This window comes from Alnus glutinosa, chromosome 12, assembly GCF_958979055.1.
Source record: "Alnus glutinosa chromosome 12, dhAlnGlut1.1, whole genome shotgun sequence".
Lineage (NCBI taxonomy): Eukaryota > Viridiplantae > Streptophyta > Magnoliopsida > Fagales > Betulaceae > Alnus > Alnus glutinosa.
The window spans coordinates 2,415,091-2,434,828 of NC_084897.1; the positions used below are offsets into that span (position 1 = coordinate 2,415,091).

General features: G+C 36.9%; 2 protein-coding genes across 2 annotated transcripts; one reads left to right on the forward strand and one right to left on the reverse strand.

Moving 5' to 3' along the window:
* The first annotated feature begins 1,879 nt into the window (after positions 1–1,879).
* On the forward strand, positions 1,880–8,725 carry LOC133851494 (sucrose synthase 2). Its single transcript, XM_062287934.1, has 15 exons — positions 1,880–2,221; positions 2,550–2,682; positions 2,830–2,981; positions 3,109–3,301; positions 3,616–3,734; positions 3,880–4,096; positions 4,333–4,428; positions 4,539–4,712; positions 5,459–5,575; positions 5,671–5,837; positions 6,493–6,717; positions 7,352–7,673; positions 7,755–7,999; positions 8,078–8,216; positions 8,393–8,725. The coding sequence occupies exons 1-15, from the start codon at positions 2,124–2,126 to the stop codon at positions 8,429–8,431; spliced, it is 2,436 nt and encodes an 811-aa protein (XP_062143918.1). The 5' UTR covers positions 1,880–2,123; the 3' UTR covers positions 8,432–8,725.
* A 4,403-nt stretch (positions 8,726–13,128) lies between these two features.
* LOC133851495 (endoglucanase 17) lies at positions 13,129–15,830 on the reverse strand. The gene is made up of 8 exons (XM_062287935.1): positions 15,418–15,830; positions 15,111–15,317; positions 14,809–15,009; positions 14,620–14,712; positions 14,362–14,523; positions 14,161–14,272; positions 13,899–14,062; positions 13,129–13,791 (listed from the first exon to the last, which is right to left on the reverse strand). The coding sequence occupies exons 1-8, from the start codon at positions 15,676–15,678 to the stop codon at positions 13,459–13,461; spliced, it is 1,533 nt and encodes a 510-aa protein (XP_062143919.1). The 5' UTR covers positions 15,679–15,830; the 3' UTR covers positions 13,129–13,458.
* Positions 15,831–19,738: the final 3,908 nt, after the last annotated feature.

Sequence of the window (19,738 nt, forward strand, 5' to 3'; positions counted from 1 at the left end):
TCATTTTGTCATTTGGGGGTATTTTGGCCACATTAGCCCAAAGTAATGTAAATTTTTTTCTTTTTTCTTTTTTAAATAGTTTATTTTTTTCCTTGATTTTTAATTTTTATTATTTTTAATGGAATATATGACACGCGACAAGGGCATTATATGAATATTTTTGACAAAAGTGGCATTTTTGGCACATTTTGGTAGTTTGATAGGTCATTTTAGTATACTTAAAAATTTAAAGGACTGTTTTAAAATTGGTTGTTAGTTCATAGGGCTTTTTTATATTTTTGGAAAAAAAAATTGTAAAATTGATCCCTGTAGTTAGCCTAATTTACAAATTGCTCATTGTGGTATAAAAAATAATTCAGAGGTCCCTATGGTAGATGAAAATGACGATTTACTCCATGTAGTCAATTTCTGTTTACAATTTAACAGAATCTGTTTGGTTGCCACGTTAAACTCAATTAAAATACGACACGTGTTCCTCTTTAATAAAAAATTATTAAAAATATAAATATATGAAACCAAAAGAATAATTAGACCTTAAGAAATTTTCTTCTTTTTTTTTTTTATTTTTTTTTATTTTTTAGAGTTAGACCTCAAGACTTGTTAGTCTCTCCCATGCCCAAATAAAATGAGACAGAATTTTGTTCTAAACTGGGGTGAAATAATTTTTGTTTTAATTTAATTTATTAAACTGCATCTGTCTTTAAAGCATGTAATTCTCACATACTTTTTTAATCGAATATATAAAAACCCATTCATTAAAATGCCAGTCCTTATAACTCATGATTCTCACATACACTATTGGAAATTCATTTTAAAAATATGTAAGAATTATATGTTCTAAAACAATAGTCCAAGTTTAATAGACTGAATCGAAGAAAAACATATCCCAAATTTTCTTCTTTCCATTGATGCTCTTTTTCTTTTTTCTTTTTGATGGCAAAAGGAAATCATCATGCATTCATGGGTGACGTACGCCTTATAGTGGTGGGCCTATTTTACTTGTAATACAAATAATTGTGAGGAAGTTTTAGTGTTTAATAATTTTGATAAAACAAGTGGAAGATACAATGGGCTGAGCCTGAGGAAAATAACTCAAAACAAAAAACAAGAGCATCTAACAGCTATGATTGTTTAATCTTTTGGGTACTAAGAAATAATTCTTTATATCTATAAAAAAAAAAGAAAAAAAAAATCTTTATAAATAAAAAAAGAAAAACCAATCAGAGGAGACTGAAGACTACTACAAGGTTTTAGAAAGAAGAAGAGTTTTTCAATCTTCGGTTCAATTTCTAGAAAATGAGATATTTTCAAATTGAGAGATTTTCTAGAAACTTCCAGCTATGCAAAGAGAGCTACATAAGCTTAATTATCAGAAACCATTGGAAAAAAAAAGAAGAAGTCAAAAATGCTATCATGTATCCCAATTGACCCCTTAGATCATCTCGAACAACATTATCATTTTCAACTATCCAAAAAAATAATAAAACTTTAGGCACTTTTGCTTTCGATACATATTTCTCGCACGCTCTCTTTCGCATTTTATTCTCCTTCGCTTTCACCGAATGTCACCGACCATCGTTAGCTATTGCAGCCAAAGGTTGACAACGATGTCGGTCGTTGTTGTTATCATTTTGTGTCCATCTAAAAATGAAATGACTTTTAAAATTACTATTTGATCAAAATTTAATACTCTCGATGATAATTTTAAAAGTCATTTCATTTTTAGATGAAACTAAATAAACTTCTAGAAAAGGTATTGTTTTATCACCGTGTATTCATTCCACGTGTCGTAAATGTAGGAGAGAGCCAAAGGCAGAATTCAAAACAATGACCACGGAGAAAAAACAGCCACGATAAACAGAAAACAAAACCAAAAAATCGCCCCGGTATTTTCATAAAGGCCACCACCAGTTTCTTTTCGCTTCTGAAAACCGCCAGGTTCCCAAGAAAATCGAACGCGCCTTCTCTTCCCCGCTATAAATAGATTAACTCTCTTTTATCCAAACCCATCAAATCCACACACACTTAGCTTCCTTCTTCTCTTTGATCACCGAAATTGAGAGATTTTCGTTTCTATATAACGCAACGCAGAGGAAAGTCTTAATAGCTTCCAGAATTTGATCATGACGACCCCGAAGTTAGCTCGAATCCCGAGCATGAGAGACCGAGTGGAGGACACTCTCTCTGCTCACCGAAACGAACTCGTTTCCCTACTCTCCAGGTTGGTTCGCCCTGATTCCTACTTCGCTCTGTGTACCCTGTTTGGTTCCCGGGAAAACGGGGGAATATAATTCCTTTTTGTTTTTTTGTTCGTTGGAAGGATGAAATCTTGAAGCTTTAACTCAATGCGTTTTAAGATTACGGGTTCTCCTTCATTTTTTCCTGTGCTTTTTTTTTTTTTTTTTTTTGTATTTCTCGGCGGCCAAACAGAGGGTTAGATTTTGTTGGAGGGTGACAGTTTGTGGAAGTTTCAGGCAAACCTTGTTATGTGTTTGTGCGCTTTTAATGCGGTGATTAAATCAGTGGTTGTTTGGTTTTGGGGTGTGAAGTTACGTGGCTCAGGGAAAAGGGATTCTGCAACCGCACACCTTGATCGACGAGCTTGACAAGGCCCTCGGCGACGATCAAGCGCGGCTGAAGCTCAAGGATGGTCCTTTTGGCGAGGTCCTCAAATCTGCGCAGGTTAATTTTCTCATCTGAGTGCTGTTTGTTTGGAAAGAAATAAAATTTTTAATTGAGAACTCATTTTTTGGGGGGGTTTCCAACAAGTTACATGAAACTGTGAAGTTATAACTTTGAATATTAAAAGGAAGTTTATTTTGGTGGCAGGAAGCCATAGTTCTGCCTCCATTTGTGGTTATAGCAGTTCGTCCAAGACCTGGGGTTTGGGAATATGTTCGTGTTAATGTCCATGAACTCAGCGTGGAGCAACTGACGGTTTCTGAATATCTTAGCTTCAAAGAAGCACTTGTAGATGGGCAGTAAGCAATTTCCTTGCTTGCAAAAAATTTAATTTTACAAAAATATTTTATTAGATTATGTATCTTAGCTGATAATCCAATTAGTGTTTCTTTATAACATTCTGTTCTGCTATTTATTTTGTGTTAGGTCGAATGACCGTTTCGTACTAGAGCTTGATTTTGAGCCATTCAATGCAAATTTTCCTCGCCCCCACCGGTCTTCATCCATTGGCAATGGTGTTCAGTTCCTTAACCGTCACCTTTCTTCAACTATGTTCCGTAACAAAGAGTCGTTGGAGCCATTACTTGATTTCCTTCGAGCGCACAAATATAAGGGACATGTAAGTTTGCTAAGCAAAGGGCCTTCTCCAAAATTGTTTTTCATTTGCAGTAATGTAACTGGTTGCTATATTATAACTTTTGCAATTCTTGTTCTATTCTTTTGGAAGTGATTAAAATTGCTGATTTACTATTGTTTTTTTTGTTTTGCTTAGCTATTAGATTGCTGCTTAATATCACTTATTTACACGCTATGGTTTTGATTTTAGTTGGTATTATTATGCTGTGGAAGAGAATATTTTGAAAGAAATACCACAAATTTTTCTTGATTTAAAAACTTTGAGAGCTAAATGATTTAATTGAGGATTATGTGCAGGGGTTGATGCTCAATGATCGCATACAGAGCATATCACGACTTCAATCCGTGTTGGTTAAAGCTGAGGATTATCTTTCTAAGGTTCCGTCTGTTACTCCCTATTCTGAATTCGAATATGAGTAAGTTCTCTCTCTCTCTCTCTCTCTCTCTCTTTTGCATATCTGTCTTGTAGCATGCAGTTCATTATGGGCAGATATCTCTAGAAAAATATGGCATAGTTTCAGTTCCTGAAGTTTTCTGGGTTTACTTGTCACTTGCATGCAGATTTCAAGGAATGGGTTTTGAGAGAGGTTGGGGTGATACGGCAGAACGAGTATTGGAGATGATACATCTTCTCTCGGACATCCTTCAGGCTCCTGATCCCTCTGTATTAGAAACATTCCTTGGGAGAATACCTATGGTGTTTAATGTTGTCATTTTATCTCCGCATGGTTACTTTGGGCAAGCAAATGTTTTAGGTTTACCGGACACCGGTGGCCAGGTATTCATAATTTTTTCTTTTGTGATAAACCATTACAATTAAGCTGCAAAAGAGATACATGTTCACCCCCTCCCCCTGCCTTTTGTCCTCTTCTTATGTAGATTTTTTCCTTTCTATTACATAGATGGAAATTACTTATCATGCACTAGTGTTAAAATTATTGTGACTGGCCAAAATGCTGGAAATGAAGATTTATTTTACTTTTTTCCTTTATTATTATTATTTTGAATGTGAAGGTTGTGTACATACTGGATCAAGTTCGTGCGCTGGAGAACGAAATGCTTCTTAGAATACGTAAGCAAGGGTTGGATGTCACTCCTAGAATTCTTATCGTAAGTGTTTTTGTGGATAGCTTTGGTAGGTAGACGTAGTTTATATTTCTTTGTTTTATGTATGGTGTTTCTGATTTAAATGTTTACTCTTTTTTCTTTTTTTATCCAAGGTGACCAGGTTAATTCCTGATTCAAAAGGAACTACTTGCAATCAGCGGCTGGAACGAGTTGCTGGAACCGAATATGCACATATTTTGCGAGTTCCTTTTAGATCAGAGAAAGGAATCCTCCGTAAATGGATCTCAAGATTTGATGTGTGGCCTTTTCTGGAGACCTTTGCAGAGGTAAAAGATTTAACATTTAAAGAGAATTGCACTTCTCATTATATGTTCTTATTTTAAATCGGTGCTTCAATAGCTATTGTCGGTAATGTGGATTTAAGCTACATCTTGCAATCATGTACATATTAAGTTTATGCTACTTGTGAGAACAAGAAATTCATGTTTATAAATATCAACAGTATCTACTCCTGTGGATATCAGCACAAATTTAAATTTTTCTTTTTTCTTTTTTGGTTTTGGGGGGGGGGGGGAGAAGAGACTGGATAAGATTATATCTTGCTTGCTCAATCAGCTTTGCATCAATTATTTATTTATTTATTCACAAACAATTTGACAGCTCTATGGTTTAAGAGAAACTGATTGCCTTCCCGTTAAAGCTTAAACTTTGTTACATCATTAATTTGAATTTGTAAAACCTATTTAATGCCCCCATTACCATCTCATAGTTACCACTACCAACTATTATGAACCTGTCACTCTAGATCACAACCAACATGAAACCACCACTGCATTGCTATCAAATTACTTTCATTATCACTACCACTGTCAACCTATTGCTTCTGCTGGAAGTTGACTATTCTCATTGGACCACCCGTACTAGTTTTACCATATTTGTCACGACTAAATGCCCACTCAAACTCATTATGTTTTCAGGCTTTTTTCCTTTCATTAATGTTTTGTTAATTTTTAATGTTTTCTTGCTTTCTCATAACCTGTTGTGTCACATACATTCATGGTTTTTTTATCAGGATGCAGCAAGCGAAATTGTTGCTGAGTTACAGGGAGTACCAGATTTTATTATAGGAAACTACAGTGATGGGAATCTTGTGGCATCTTTATTAGCTTATAAAATGGGGGTTACACAGGTTAGCAATGATTTCTGGTATTCTAATAATGCTAATGGGACACCCATATTGTCCGCTGAGAATGCAATCTTAGTTATTAGCTTTGATATGTGTAGTGTACGATTGCACATGCGTTGGAGAAAACAAAATATCCAGATTCGGATATCTATTGGAAAAATTTTGACGAGAAGTACCATTTCTCATGTCAATTCACCGCTGATCTAATAGCCATGAATGAAGCTGATTTTATCATCACCAGTACGTACCAGGAGATTGCGGGAACGTAAGTCTTTTCTTTATACAGTAGGGTATATTTATGTGCCATTGTAATATATTTTACATTTAATTTTTTTTGGCAGAATACAAAAATCTTGGTTAATTGTGTCCTTGATTAAAGCTCATGGATAATTGTGTTTGGAGATAAAGTAAGCTGCATTATTAGAATGGCCATGAAGATGGTATTCCAGTGATAAAAGGGCATTTTCTCATTTAGCAGTCTTTTATACACTCTAGATCTATCTTGCCTCTTCTTTGCCCAACTTCAGTGTTTCATTGGGTTTATACTTGCCTAGTAAAATATCTAATGTGTAAAAATAGAGGGGTATCTTTCATATGGGATATTCAGGATGTTCCACCACCTAAAATAATGTCCCTTAATCAATTGTTGATGTATCAGCTATATGTTCTCTACTTTATTTTATTGTATTTTTCATTTTTTTGGGGGGGTGGGGGGAGGATGTGCCATTTGGTCGAAAGACCCCTGGCAGTTCAATCATGTTTATTTTTACTGGGTATCAACCATGTGAATTAAATTTGCCTCCCTTTGTTTTTATAGAAATTGGAAATTGGAAATTTCTTATTCGACATTGTTATTCTTCATAGAAACTTTAATAATTCTAGTTAAATCAGGTGTTTAACTTGTATGCTCTTTGTTTCAGGAAGAATACTGTTGGCCAGTATGAGAGCCACTCTGCTTTCACTCTTCCAGGGCTTTACCGAGTTGTTCATGGCATTGATGTTTTCGATCCAAAGTTCAATATTGTCTCTCCTGGGGCTGATATGTCCATATATTTCCCTTATTTTGATAAGGAAAAAAGACTTACTGCGCTACATGGCTCGATTGAAAAGTTGTTATATGGTCCTGAGCAGAATGACGAGCACATGTGAGTCTTCTTCATTCTATAACTTTTTGTCTTCGACATTAATTTCTTAAGGGCACATTTCAATCCAATAAATTATTCACCTGATAAATAATTCAGAAGAAACACAGGACACATTTCTTTAAGGGCACATTTCCCAGTTGTGAAGGATCACAGAAGGAACATAGCAACATAGACACAAGAAACACAGGACAATATGTCGATATTTCTTTTTTAACGCTCTACATTTTTTCGTACTTCTCAGTTTTGAGACCAGTCCATCCACTGTAAACTATGGTTAACTAAATTATAAATGACGTGCAAAGCGTACAGACACTTGTCAAAAGTTCCACCTTTAGCTCTACTGACATATTCTTAGTAACCTTGTTAAGGAAATGGTCAAAAAGGGTTGAAGATAAACTTTAAGATTCTATTTTTATGAAGTACATATTTATACTGGTGATAGAACATTTGACTCCTACAGAGAGCAGCCATTGCCTCAGCTCAGGTCATAAATTGTGAAAGGGTAGAGTTCTCTTTAATTTTCGAATGGGTAACGGTGGGGGTAGTAGACATCTACCTCTTTGATCGTTTATTTAGTTCTATATATTGGTGGGTAGTAGACAGTTAACACTTGGATCTTTTGTGTATTGTGCAGTGGTACATTGAGTGACCGATCAAAGCCCTTAATTTTTACCATGGCAAGGCTGGACCATGTGAAGAACATATCAGGGTTGGTTGAGTTGTATGGTAAGAGCAGCAAACTGAGGGAACTAGTAAATATTGTTGTGGTTGGTGGCTACTTTGATGTAAAGAAGTCCAGCGACAGAGAAGAAATTGCAGAAATCGAGAAGATGCATGCTCTTATAAAGAAATATAACCTAGATGGTCAATATCGATGGATATCAGCCCAAATGAATCGAGCACGTAATGGTGAGCTATATCGCTATATAGCAGACACAAACGGTGCTTTTGTTCAGGTATATAATGCTAGCAGTCTTCTTTATTGGATTTGCAACTTCTGGGGATTATGCTTAAGTTCCCTTTTTTGTAATTGGCAGCCTGCTTTATATGAAGCATTTGGACTTACAGTTGTGGAGGCGATGACTTGCGGCCTTCCAACATTTGCCACTTGCCATGGTGGTCCTGCTGAGATAATTGAGCATGGTATATCAGGGTTTCATATTGATCCATATCACCCAGACCAAGCTGCTGCTCTTTTGGTGGATTTCTTTCAACGGTCCAAGGAGGATCCAAGTCAATGGAAAAAAATTTCTGATGCTGGACTCCAAAGAATTTATGAAAGGTTTGTGTTTCTTGATGAAACTAATAATTCCTTATGATGTGTTACATGCGGCTCACTGAGAAAATTATAACATCATAGGTATACGTGGAAGATTTACTCCGAAAGGCTAATGACATTAGCCGGAGTTTACGGCTTCTGGAAGTATGTCTCAAAACTAGAGCGGCGTGAGACTCGACGTTACCTTGAGATGTTCTACATTCTCAAGTTCCGTGGTTTGGTGAGTATTTCAACATTTGCTCCCTACATAGTTAATGTGTAGAGATTTTGTGAAGGCATGGGGGAGTATAATTATAAGTCTTAACTCCATCATCTTGAATGAATTTTTAGCAAGAACAGCAGAATTTTAGTGCTAAATGCATGTTATGTATAAATTCTTTGGTTGCCTTGTTTCAGGCAAAATCTGTTCCTCTGGCGATTGATGACAAACATTAAGCTGCTAGTACTCGAGTGAATCTTATGCTGCATGAACCAGCAACTTCACGCAGTAATGATATTATACATAAATAAAATTCTACTTGTGTTTAGAATGATATATAAATTAATCTCTAGTGTAATTTTATGGGAAACACATGTATGTATTAAACTCGGAGAGAGTGTTGCTTAATCAGTGAATATTGGGAATGCTCGAGTGTTGGAAGTGAAAATCATGTATTCTAGGCTTCTAGCTGTTATGAGTTAATCATTTTGCCAAAATGTTCCTTTCTTATAAAGGCTTTTTGTTCCTAATATTCCTTCCATAAGACGTATTTTTAGACGACAAAGTTGAAAAGTTGAAACACCCTGGGAAATCACACTAAAGAGAAATGCGTTATTATGAAAACAGACATGTCCACAACTTCCACAACTTCAAAGAGTTGTGAACCAGCTAGGTACTGCAATTATTGACGCTCTTTGTTTACTTGATAAGAATTCGGCATGAAATTTGGAGGTTATAATTGAATTCATCTGTTTATTTAAATGGGTTGGTTTATGGTTGAGTTATGTAGTTTTATACTCGATCATTGGCACGATTTGAACTTAAAATTAGCGAGTTAGAGTTAAAGTTTTAATTTATTTAATTGAATAAGTCGGGTTATAATAAATTTATATAATTTTATATATATGTCCGGACAAAACTCGAATTTGACACGGGAAGACCAATTGTCATCCTTAAAATCGATCAGCATGATAAGGAGAGGCATGCCTGTCTGTTCATCACCAATAAGATGGGGTTTTCTGGACATAAATGGTGGTTTTGTAGGTACTCATGTTATCTGCTGTTTCTATGACACTAATATTACATGATATTGAAGTGATAAATCGTGGTTACATATTTATTATTGTGTGAGAAAGGGTCTAAATCGAAAATATACAGAAAATAGAGCCCTGGAGTTGAGATTTGTAAGACAAACGTGGCCGGAGGAATGTCTTTCGGCCCTCAAAATTCCTGTTCTCATCATAGTTTAGGGTTCCAGTGTCTCATTGCGTGGCCCAATGACTGTCGGTCCCGCTTTATCTTTCTGACACGTCTGCCAAAGCCTGCGGAAAGTAGCTTTATTGACCGCAGGAGCCACATCCCCTCCAACAGTGTATCACATGCTATACAAAATCTTTTCACTCTCCCTTCCTTTCCATTGGTCAAATACTCGAACCCACAAAACCTTTTTTTTAATGTATATTCAATTTCCATTTCTTAAGTTTCTAGGGCAGGTCACCCAAGAAAAGACCATTTAATAACATTTTTCACGGAATCAATACTCAGATCATTTTTTTTCCAAAAAAAATCTCATTTAATTTTTTTTAGACAATTATATACTGGTCATTGAAGTTGACTAATGACTCCATATGATACAAAATGTTTATAGAAGGTCATTGTGATAAGTTATAATTACAAATCATTATCTGAACTCGTTTTTTGTCCACCAAATTAACAGAGTCTATTAGTGAATTACAGTGCAAATTATATTAAGAGTTTGTCTGACTATTTATATGATGTGACAAACTAACGGATTCTATTGACTTGGTGGACAGAAAATGGGTTCCGGGAGTAATTCATAATTATAGTTTGTCACAAGGACCCTCCATGATCTTTTTGTACCACATAGAGTGATTCATAATTTAGGCCAACCCCAAGGACTAGTAGTGCAATTATCTATTTTTAAAAAAAAATAAAAAATAAAACAATTTAGACTTAATTTTTTTTTTTTTTGGGTTAAATACCCAAATTAGTACTTGAGTTTTAAGCGTTTTAAAATTTAGTACCTGCGTTTTCATTTGTATCATAGATGGTACCTGAGTTGGGTAAAAACTCATTTGGTACCTTTGTTAGATTTTTCGTCCAAATTTTAACTACTTGTCACATGTCGACCGTTGAGGTTGACATGTGACACTATATATATATTTAAAAAATAATTAACAATAATAAAATAATAAAATTTAAAAAGAAAAATTGAAAAAAGAAAAGAAAAAAAGAGAAGATAAGCCACCCCCTTGGTCTGTCCATGGCAAAGAAGAAAAAAAATGATGGGTTTTGGCCCTTGGGGGTGGCCGAACCACCCCGTGGCCCACCCCCATGGGCCACGAAGGTGGTTCGACCACCCCAAGCCGGCCGGTCTGGGGGTGGCCAAACCACTCTCGTGGCCCATGGGGGTGGTTCGGCCACTCTATGGACAAACCCTCAAATTTTTTTGATGGGTTTTGGCCCTTGGGGGTGGCGGAACTACCCCCTAGGGCTAGGGGGTAGTTCCGCCACCCCCATCAAACCCTCAATTTTTTTTTTTTTTTATGGGTTTTGGCCCTTGGGGGTGGTTTGGCCACCACCAAGGGCCAAACCCCATAATTTATTTATTTATTTAATTTTTTTTTTCTGCCATAGGGTGGCCAAACCACCTCCCAGACAGGGCAAGGGGAGTGGCTCAGCCACCCATCTTCTTCTTCTTTTTTTTGAATTTTTTTTAAAAAAAAATAAAAAAATTAATTATTTTTAATTATTTTTTAAAGATTTTTTATTTTTATTTTTATTTTTTATTTTTTTATATAGTGCTACATGTTAACCTTAGCGGTTGACACGTGGCAAGCCGTTAAAATTTAGATGAAAAATCTAACAGAGGTACAAAATGAGTTTTTACCCCTAATTCAGGTACTACCTATGATACAAAAGAAAACTCAGGTATTAAATTTAAAAACGCTTAAAACTCAAGTACCAATGAAGTATTTAACCCTTGTTAAATGTGGTGTAGTTTTCTTTACTGCATCTAAGCTAAATCATTTTCTTGATTAAGTGCCACTAAGAATACTTCAAATCACTTTCAAATGAACAAAATGGTCATCATATTACTTTTTTTTTTTTTTTTAATGACGTGGAACCTCTCCATGGTAGGATCACTTTGTGTATTTATCATTGTCAGGTAAACTTCGGGTCCGTGTAAAGCGCCACCTCCATGTGAATCGGGTAATACACCAGTTTCGCTTGTAAACTAACCCCAAGGAACTGTTTGCACCCAAGATGATTTGAACCTTATACTGCATGAGACTATCACAAACACTAATGCCCTTACTACTTGATTGTTGTCACTGTACTTATCATATCAACCGCTTAAATGTAGATTGCTCCATGGCAATACATACACTTACAACAATTATAAATTACCGTGACAATTCACTTATGCTTATCTAGTTAGCCACTAAAATACGAACGTAACAACATAGAGGCAGACCCATGCAATTGCTGGGTGGCTTCAAATTCCCTTAAAATTTATTTATTTTTTTAAAGGTGGGCTCTCTCATGTGGCCCCCTTAAAAAAAACTCTATAGTTTTACCCGGCCTTCACATCAAAATTTATAGTTCTATCCTTGTGTGATAATCATTTGTATAAAATATGAAGTTCAAAGATGACAATTCGTGTTTGCGTGTCGAGTTCAATTAGGGGAGTAAACCCGGAGCTGGTTCCTAGTTATTGGGCGATAACCGGGAATCGGCTCTGGGGTCCCCGGTTATTGAAAATCAGTAACCGGCCCCGGTTAACCGGGGGTTACTCGGTTACCCTGGGTGAAACCTGTTATTTGGACTGGTTACTTGAAAAAAAAAAAATCTCGTTTATTAGATCTGGGCCATGAATAGGCGAAAAAAAAAGCCACTGGAACTCTTCGACTCACTGACGTTGATTAGATCTAGGCCGCGTGAGTACTAACCACGCACTCGTGACCATATCGCCAACATGAAAAAAAGCCACTAGAACTCTCCGACTCGCTGACGTCCGCACTCAGATTGTAGCTCTCGAACTGCTCGCTCAATCGGTTGAAATCGTCTTCAGTAGTTCATCGGTGAAGATTTTTTTACACGAGTAGAACGCCACACGCGCTAAGATAAGTTAGGTACTTGCTATTTTAGCTTGTGGTCGGTTTAGGTCAAGGTGTAACGACAGGGATCGGACGGTGGTGACGAGTCAGATGGTGAGGGCAGTGGGGTCGTGGGGACAGTGGAGAGCATGACAGACAGATGCATGGGTGTGCTAGAGCTAGGGAGTACGGACGTGGAGAGAATCACGTGTGAAGGACCCAAAGGTTTGACAGTGTGAAGAAGAAGTCTTCTTTTTGAAGATTTAAGAAGGCAGGGCGCGCCGTAGTCTCGCAGAAGGGTGAGAAGAAAAGGCGGAACACGAAAATAGGAAAGGCTGAAAGGGTTAAAGGGTAGGGTGTAGTATTAGGGTAAAGGGCAAGGGGTAATTTTATTTTCTTTAATATATTATATACTCGGAACCGGTTATCTTGTTATAATCAGGCATCTAGAAAATTAATAACTGGCTTTGGGTTCTAGTATCCAGTTACTTGAAACCGGTTAGTGGCAAGAGCTGATTTCCCGACCAATTATAAATGGTCTGAAATTAACCCCTAACTTCAATTCATCTAATGTCGTGTACAAAAGATTATAGGTGTTGTCAAATTCATGTGTAGAGTTCTTATTAGATTCTCGATGTAAAAAATAATCAAAACTCAACAATGAGTTTGTTACTCGATTGTACTAAAAGTTAATATAGTACTCCAATTGCTTTTCCTTTTAATTTACTGTGTAATTAAGGCGAGTGATTGGCGCAAAACCCATGAGGCGCGCCACACAGAGAGAGAGAGAGAGAGAGAGAGAGAGAGAGAGATAGGTGTTAATAGTTGCAAGTTTAACAGTAGATGACAAATTACAAATTCCCAAAATGGGCTAACATGCTTGGACTTGTGCTATTTAGAGCCACACGCTTGACTTATAAGCGCCGTTGCTAGCACGAAATTTGCTCACATCACACCATGAACGTACCATGAAATAGACTACTGATGATAACAATAATGTATATAAATAACCCCTTGCTTCAAAGGTTTGGGGCTCGAGCCATGGGGAGGATCTCGAATCTATCACCACTTTACGACTTCAACATGTTCACTTCCTGAGGAATATCATCAAAAAAGGAAAAGGAAAAGAAAACAAGTTCTTTCTAGAGCTGGCCAAATGAGTGAGCGAGATAAGCCAGCGTGCCTACAAGGGGTGCGTTTATGTATGTCGCCGGCTCTGACTGCTCGTAGTCTGGCCGTTGATCTGGGAACCTGTCATGCTGGTCTGGCCCACCCACGATTGCACCCACCAGGATGTTTGGGTTGGGGGATTGGGATTTCATGAAGTTGAACCCTGGGGAGCACTGGATCTTTGCTGGGTGTGCAGCAATGGACGGAATTGACGAGCCCCTGTGGTGTATCCTTTGAGGGTATCTTGGACCATACCCCACCATGTACGACATCTTCAATGGGTTGTCTCCGAGCAGATAGTCTACCTGTAAAAAAAGAAAAAAGAAAAAGTAATTACTTTTGCGAATGAGGAATGTCTTTTTCATACTATATGAGTATATATATGAAATGATAATAGTATAATACTACCCACCTGTCTTTTGGCAAGGACTCGGAGCCTCTTTGGCGTGACAGTGATTCCACCGCAGTTAACAAATTTGCGGGCAGATGTCAAGTACTTGGCATAGGCTAACAGCAGGAATGAAGTGGAGGTCACATACTGCATGTTGCTATCACCCATCTTGAATAGAAGCCCACCTGCTCATAAACAACCAAAACTAGCCGTTACAAAGAGGACAACTCTTTCACACACACAGAGAGAGAGAGAGAGAGAGAGAGAGAGAGAGAGAGAGAACCTGGGGTATATTTGGATGAGGAAAATGGGGCCCCTGGTATGATAGAACAAATGAAATTATCTGCATGACCCTTGTAGTCGTGAAGGGATTGGACCTTTTGGACAAGAAATGCCTAAAAAATGCATTGTTTCAATATCAAACACTTTCAATGTCTAAATAATTCTAAATGGAATCCAAGACAAGTGAGCTAAAATTAGGGACCTTGGAGAGAAGAATTCTTGCTCCAACATGCTTGTTATCCCACCCAAAGAAGTTATCAAACTCTGCAGCTCCAAGGACCTGTCCATTCACTTGGATGTAGTTGAGGTACATCGGATTCTTGGTGGCCTTGTGCAGCCAGGCAGCACCCCACAAAAGCTCATCCTAACACATTATTAAGATGCCAAAGACAGCTTTTTAAGTTCACCAGCATTTCCAGAAACAACATCAAAACAATTTGGGAGGACAAAAAAGTTTTACCTGATAACCAGAGTAAGAGCAATAGAAGGGGCACACAAATTTCCTCAACCCATTGCTGTAGGGTCCTCTGTACTTGTCAGCAAACTCAAATACCTAGACCCAGAAAGAAAAAATTATCTTAGCATTTGGGGAAATTGAAAGGAAATAAAAATAGGAAGGATTAATTTGTTGCTCTAATTAGAGTTTTACCCTCATAGCCCTTGTGGCCAAAAGATTGGCGTAAGTTGGGTCACTTCTTCTGAAGACCAATGAAGCAGCTGCAAGAGCAGCAGCTGTTTCACCCGCTACATCAGAGCCAGGGGAGTTTTTGTCTACCTTGAACACATTCCTTGGTGTATCCATGTCTTCAGGTCTCTCCCAACAAGCATGGTCCTTGTTAGCATCACCCACCTGCCAAATGTGCCCAATGCAGCCGAAAGGACCCCAAAAAATCCATTTGATGAGACACAAAATAGACAGATGTGTGAAAATACAGAGTAGAGAGAACAAACCTGGACATAAATGGTGTCTGGATGTGCAGTTGCTTTGAGGAGATAATCAGTGGCCCAGCGAATGGCGTCTTTGGCGTTCTGTAACTCACCTTTCATCAGCCCACCAAACTCAATCACACTCCATGAAAGCATGGTGGTGGTGAAAGCCATGGGGAAGCCAAACTTCACATTGTCCCCTGCATCATAGTACCCTCCAACCAAATCAACCTGCATTTCAAGTTTCACACCCAAAATGAGCAAAACCCACTTCACATTTTCCAAAATACAAAGAAGAAAAGTGAAGAAACAGAAGAATGTGTTTAAATACATGCACAGCTGAGCCATCTGAGAGGCCAGAGTTCCTCCTCCAAGTGATCCTCTGGTTGGAAGGGAGCCTCCCTGACCTCTGGCCATCAAAGAAGATGATTGATTTGGTGAGAGCATCTCTGTAGTTGTGAGTAGCAAAGCGAGGGTGGTGGTGGTGAGGGAAGGGGTAGTTATGGTGGCCAGGAAAGGCATTGCAGAGAACCAGAGAGATAGTGAAGCAAGCAAGAAGAAGAGCAGTGAAAGAGGAAAGACAGAGAGCCATCTTTGGGGCTCTGCCCAAAGTAACAACCCAACCAACCAACTTACAACCAACAACAAACCTGCAAAATCTGCAGTTTTAGAACACACAGGTCTTCCCCTGCCACTACTTATAAAGCAAAAGCTGCCTCTCTAACTTCCTGCTTGGCTACAACAATAATTAAGTCCACACCCTCCAACAGGGTTTGGCTTTAATTAATTAGTTCCTAGTTCACTGTTTACTACCCTTTTAACAGGGTTACCTTATATCATGTTTATGTCAGTGCAGGCTTGCCTTTGCCGAGAGGATTAGGGTATCCTCCCTGTCCCTCAAATGTTCTATCAAGATGTTTTTTTTTTTTTTTTAGTAATTATTTAATTTAATTTAATGTGTACAACATGCTATAAGATTAATAAAGGTTGAAGTTAGCCTAGATGTTGTAAGAAAAATTACAGCATGTGTAATTTCTTTATTTTTGAACAATTTTGCTTTCTCTCTCTTTTTTTTTTTTAATAAAAAATAAAAAATAAAAAAAATTAAAATTAAATATGAAATTTTATATACCATTAAATAAAATAATATGAAATAAATCACCTCCATTTGGAATGAAGTAGGGAAGTGGGAAGGATGGTTGTCTTTGCCGAAAAACTTATGACGTTGGGGGGCATTAATATCCAGGCAGAAGAGATCACATGGGAATTTAAATTACATTAATTCTAGGATAGCAAATTTGTCAAAGAGTCAAATTAGAAAGCGACACGTGGGCAACTGATGGCTACCTTTTTTGGATCGACCTTCTTGCTAGATGATATCCAGCTTATGCAACATGTGACTATCCACATGCTCGCTATGGAATGTATGGTTTTAACGTAAAAAATAAAAATAAAAATAAAAAATGGACATGATCTTTCTTTGTTTTTTAAGTTTACAAGGTATAAATTAATAGACATACGATTTTATTCTAAAGAATGTTGGGCCCATATGAAATAGAGTAATATTGTGAACCATATTTATATCTTATTTTAGTTAGTCCTTTTTAAAAAAAAATAAAAAATAAGAGTTAATCCAAAAGCTTATTAACAATGCCGCAAGCATTTGTTTATGAAATATAATACTAAACAGAAAAACAATTACAAGAGAGTCATTCTCGTTGTCTAACAAAGGAAAGGAAGAACGGATAATGCTTCCACAAAATATAGAGATAACTGCCCATTTAGCTAAGTTATGAGTGTGATAATTAGCACTTTTATGAACCTTAGATGTCGACCCCGGTTGCGGTTACCGATTATAGGATTTTAGAAAACCGGTTTATATATATTGTAAATGGGTCTCAAACTCAACTTCTAAATTCATGAATGAATCATTTTAAGTTTTTCAATATGAAGGTCTGGTATTTTTTTTTGAATTGTCATCATATTTTAATTGTAATACAATTGTTATTATATATTATAATATTTGTTTGTTTGATTTTCTTTACAATCATTTTATTTAACCTATGGACTTGATTGTGAGCTCATTGAGATGAATGAATGGTGAATGGTAAATGAAATTATGCAGGTCCAATAGTATTTGCTATTTAGCATTGAATATTGAATGGTTGGATATTGGATTAAAAAAAAAAAAAAAAAATCAACAATGTATGAAAACTAGTTACTCGTTAATAACTAGATAACCGGTGATTATTTAAATGAAAATAACCGGGTACCCCGGTTGTGGTTGCGATTATGAGGAAATAACTGCAACTGCAATCGGTTGTACACCCCTAAAGTCAAGAATGTTAGAAATCAAGAAGGATATCCTCCAACTCGTGGTGAGGTAACTCTTTTGAATAACAAGAACAAAGGTTAGTGAACCGCCTTCCAAAATAATGTTATCCAAGTTCAGTTCCAATGTTGAGTTAACCACAAGCGAGGCTGTCAAGCCTTCTTCAACATTTGGGGTACATGATCATATATTGATCAATTGCCCAATCGCTATGTGTTTCGGGATACATGATCACACATCAACCAATTGCCCACTCGTCATGGATTGCTGGTACTAGTGTCCTACGAGCTCAGTTCATGAATTTTTAGTTATAGTGTGGCTTTAAAACGCGTTGTGTCAAGAAGTGTACGTTTATATATATAAGCACATCTTTATTCCTATATCCATACGATGTAGGATGTCACACGACTCACACCTATTCTAGAATTGTCTCGTTCCCTTCTCGAAAATCCTATTTGTATGCAAGTGTTTAAGCTCTTTTGTATGGGCATGGTTGTTTTTGTTTTTGGCTACCACCTGTAACTTGTTTGCTTGGCCTCTCGCCCCCTCCTTTTTCCACTACCGAAACGCTCGGGTATTCTCCCCTTTATATCGGTGAGCATTTCACCCATTTAGCAATGGGGCAAAGGTATTCATGACGTAATTTGCTGCCCTGGCCTTGAGCAATGGACCGCACGACAGGTAGGTGAAGAAAAGATAGGCTTGCTCAAAATGTTAATGATCAAGGGTTACTCCCTTTTGATCTTTCCTTCTTATTTTATTTACGAGGTTTGACTTTATGAAATAAAATTTAAAATTTAAAATTTAAAATTATTTTAAAAAAATAAATTTTCACTAAATTTACTAAACTTTATATCACCCCAAATTTGGCCTGCAAATTTCATGAGCTATTCAATTCTGTTTTTTTTACATTTTTTGAATTCCGATCCTCTCCCCTTTCACTTTATTTTTCACTTTTTCTCTCTTCTCATTTATTACGAGTGGTTGCTTAAAACCAATATAAAATTAATATTTAGTTAAAATAAAGAAATTTTTGGAGAGTTTAGTGTATGAAGTTTTTTAAAAGTAGTAGTTACAATAACAAAAAGTAAATTTTTTTAGCTAAATTTAGATTAAAGTTTAAAAAACTTATTGAGAATACTCTAAAGACTAGACATCCAAAGAATCCGACCAAGTCGTTCTTAATTAAAAAAGCACATGGAAAATTGTGCATTGGGCAAATGGATAGCATTATGATTCTTTGAGCATGGTCCTTGTTAGCATCACCCACCTTCTTTGCGCATGGCCCTTTTATTTGTAGGAATAATTGAACCCAATCCTAAATATTTTATTTTAAACTAGAAATATTGGTAAATTGTGCAAGCATTATGCTTTGAGATTATATATATAGAGGTCGATAAAAGGCCAAATTTTGCATTCTTTTTCCTAAAGTACTCCAATGGAACTGCCCTCCAACTTATTTGGGAACCGAGTCTAAAGGGAGCTCTTGCCCACAATTCGAGGCACAGATCGAGTAAGAAATTCCCATATTATCCTCAGTGAAAGATGATCAGGAACAAGAACAAGATTACAAGAAGATGAACATGGGTTCGATGCTTCCACTCAAATCTGCTGTCGGAGAAATTAAAGGGGGTGAACGTAAAGATGTAGATAATGTTGAAATCCTTGAGTTCAGTGAGTGAGTGGCTAGGGTTGATAAAGACCCATGCAGATATAGTACTTGGAATATTGGAGCACATTGAATCAAGAAATGTGGACAAGCTACGGAAGATTTGGTTCTGAGCCCTATCTCCTTTTTTATTTTTTGCCTGAATCAGACCAAGTTCTTATCCCTATCTCGGATGATACCAACACACCCCCCATCTCTTTGTTAAGTTCAAAAAATTGGAGAACCATTACCATTTTCATCGCCAATTAATCTCTCCTTTTTTTAATTTTTATTTATTTTTTAATAAAATTAGGCCTCTTCAAACGCATGCTTAAAATCAATTTTGTTTGAGCGTGTTAGGGAAATTATCCACTCAGAAAGGTTGTGGGCCATGCAGGTCCATGACCAGCCTACAATTAAAGTCCTAAATGATATTAAGTCAAGTCATCAGGTTTGTTGTCAATTCTCAGCCTATAAATAGACATTTATAACAGGTATAACCCTAGACTCAATTATCTTAAGCACATTTTTTTCTCTAAAAATCATAATCAATACTCTCTGACTTAGGCATCGGAGGGGGATCGTCGGCACCCCCGACGCAGTGTTTATTATTTTGCAGATCATGAAGAACAAGACGAATCATTAGGCAACACGTCACCATGCTGAAAACTG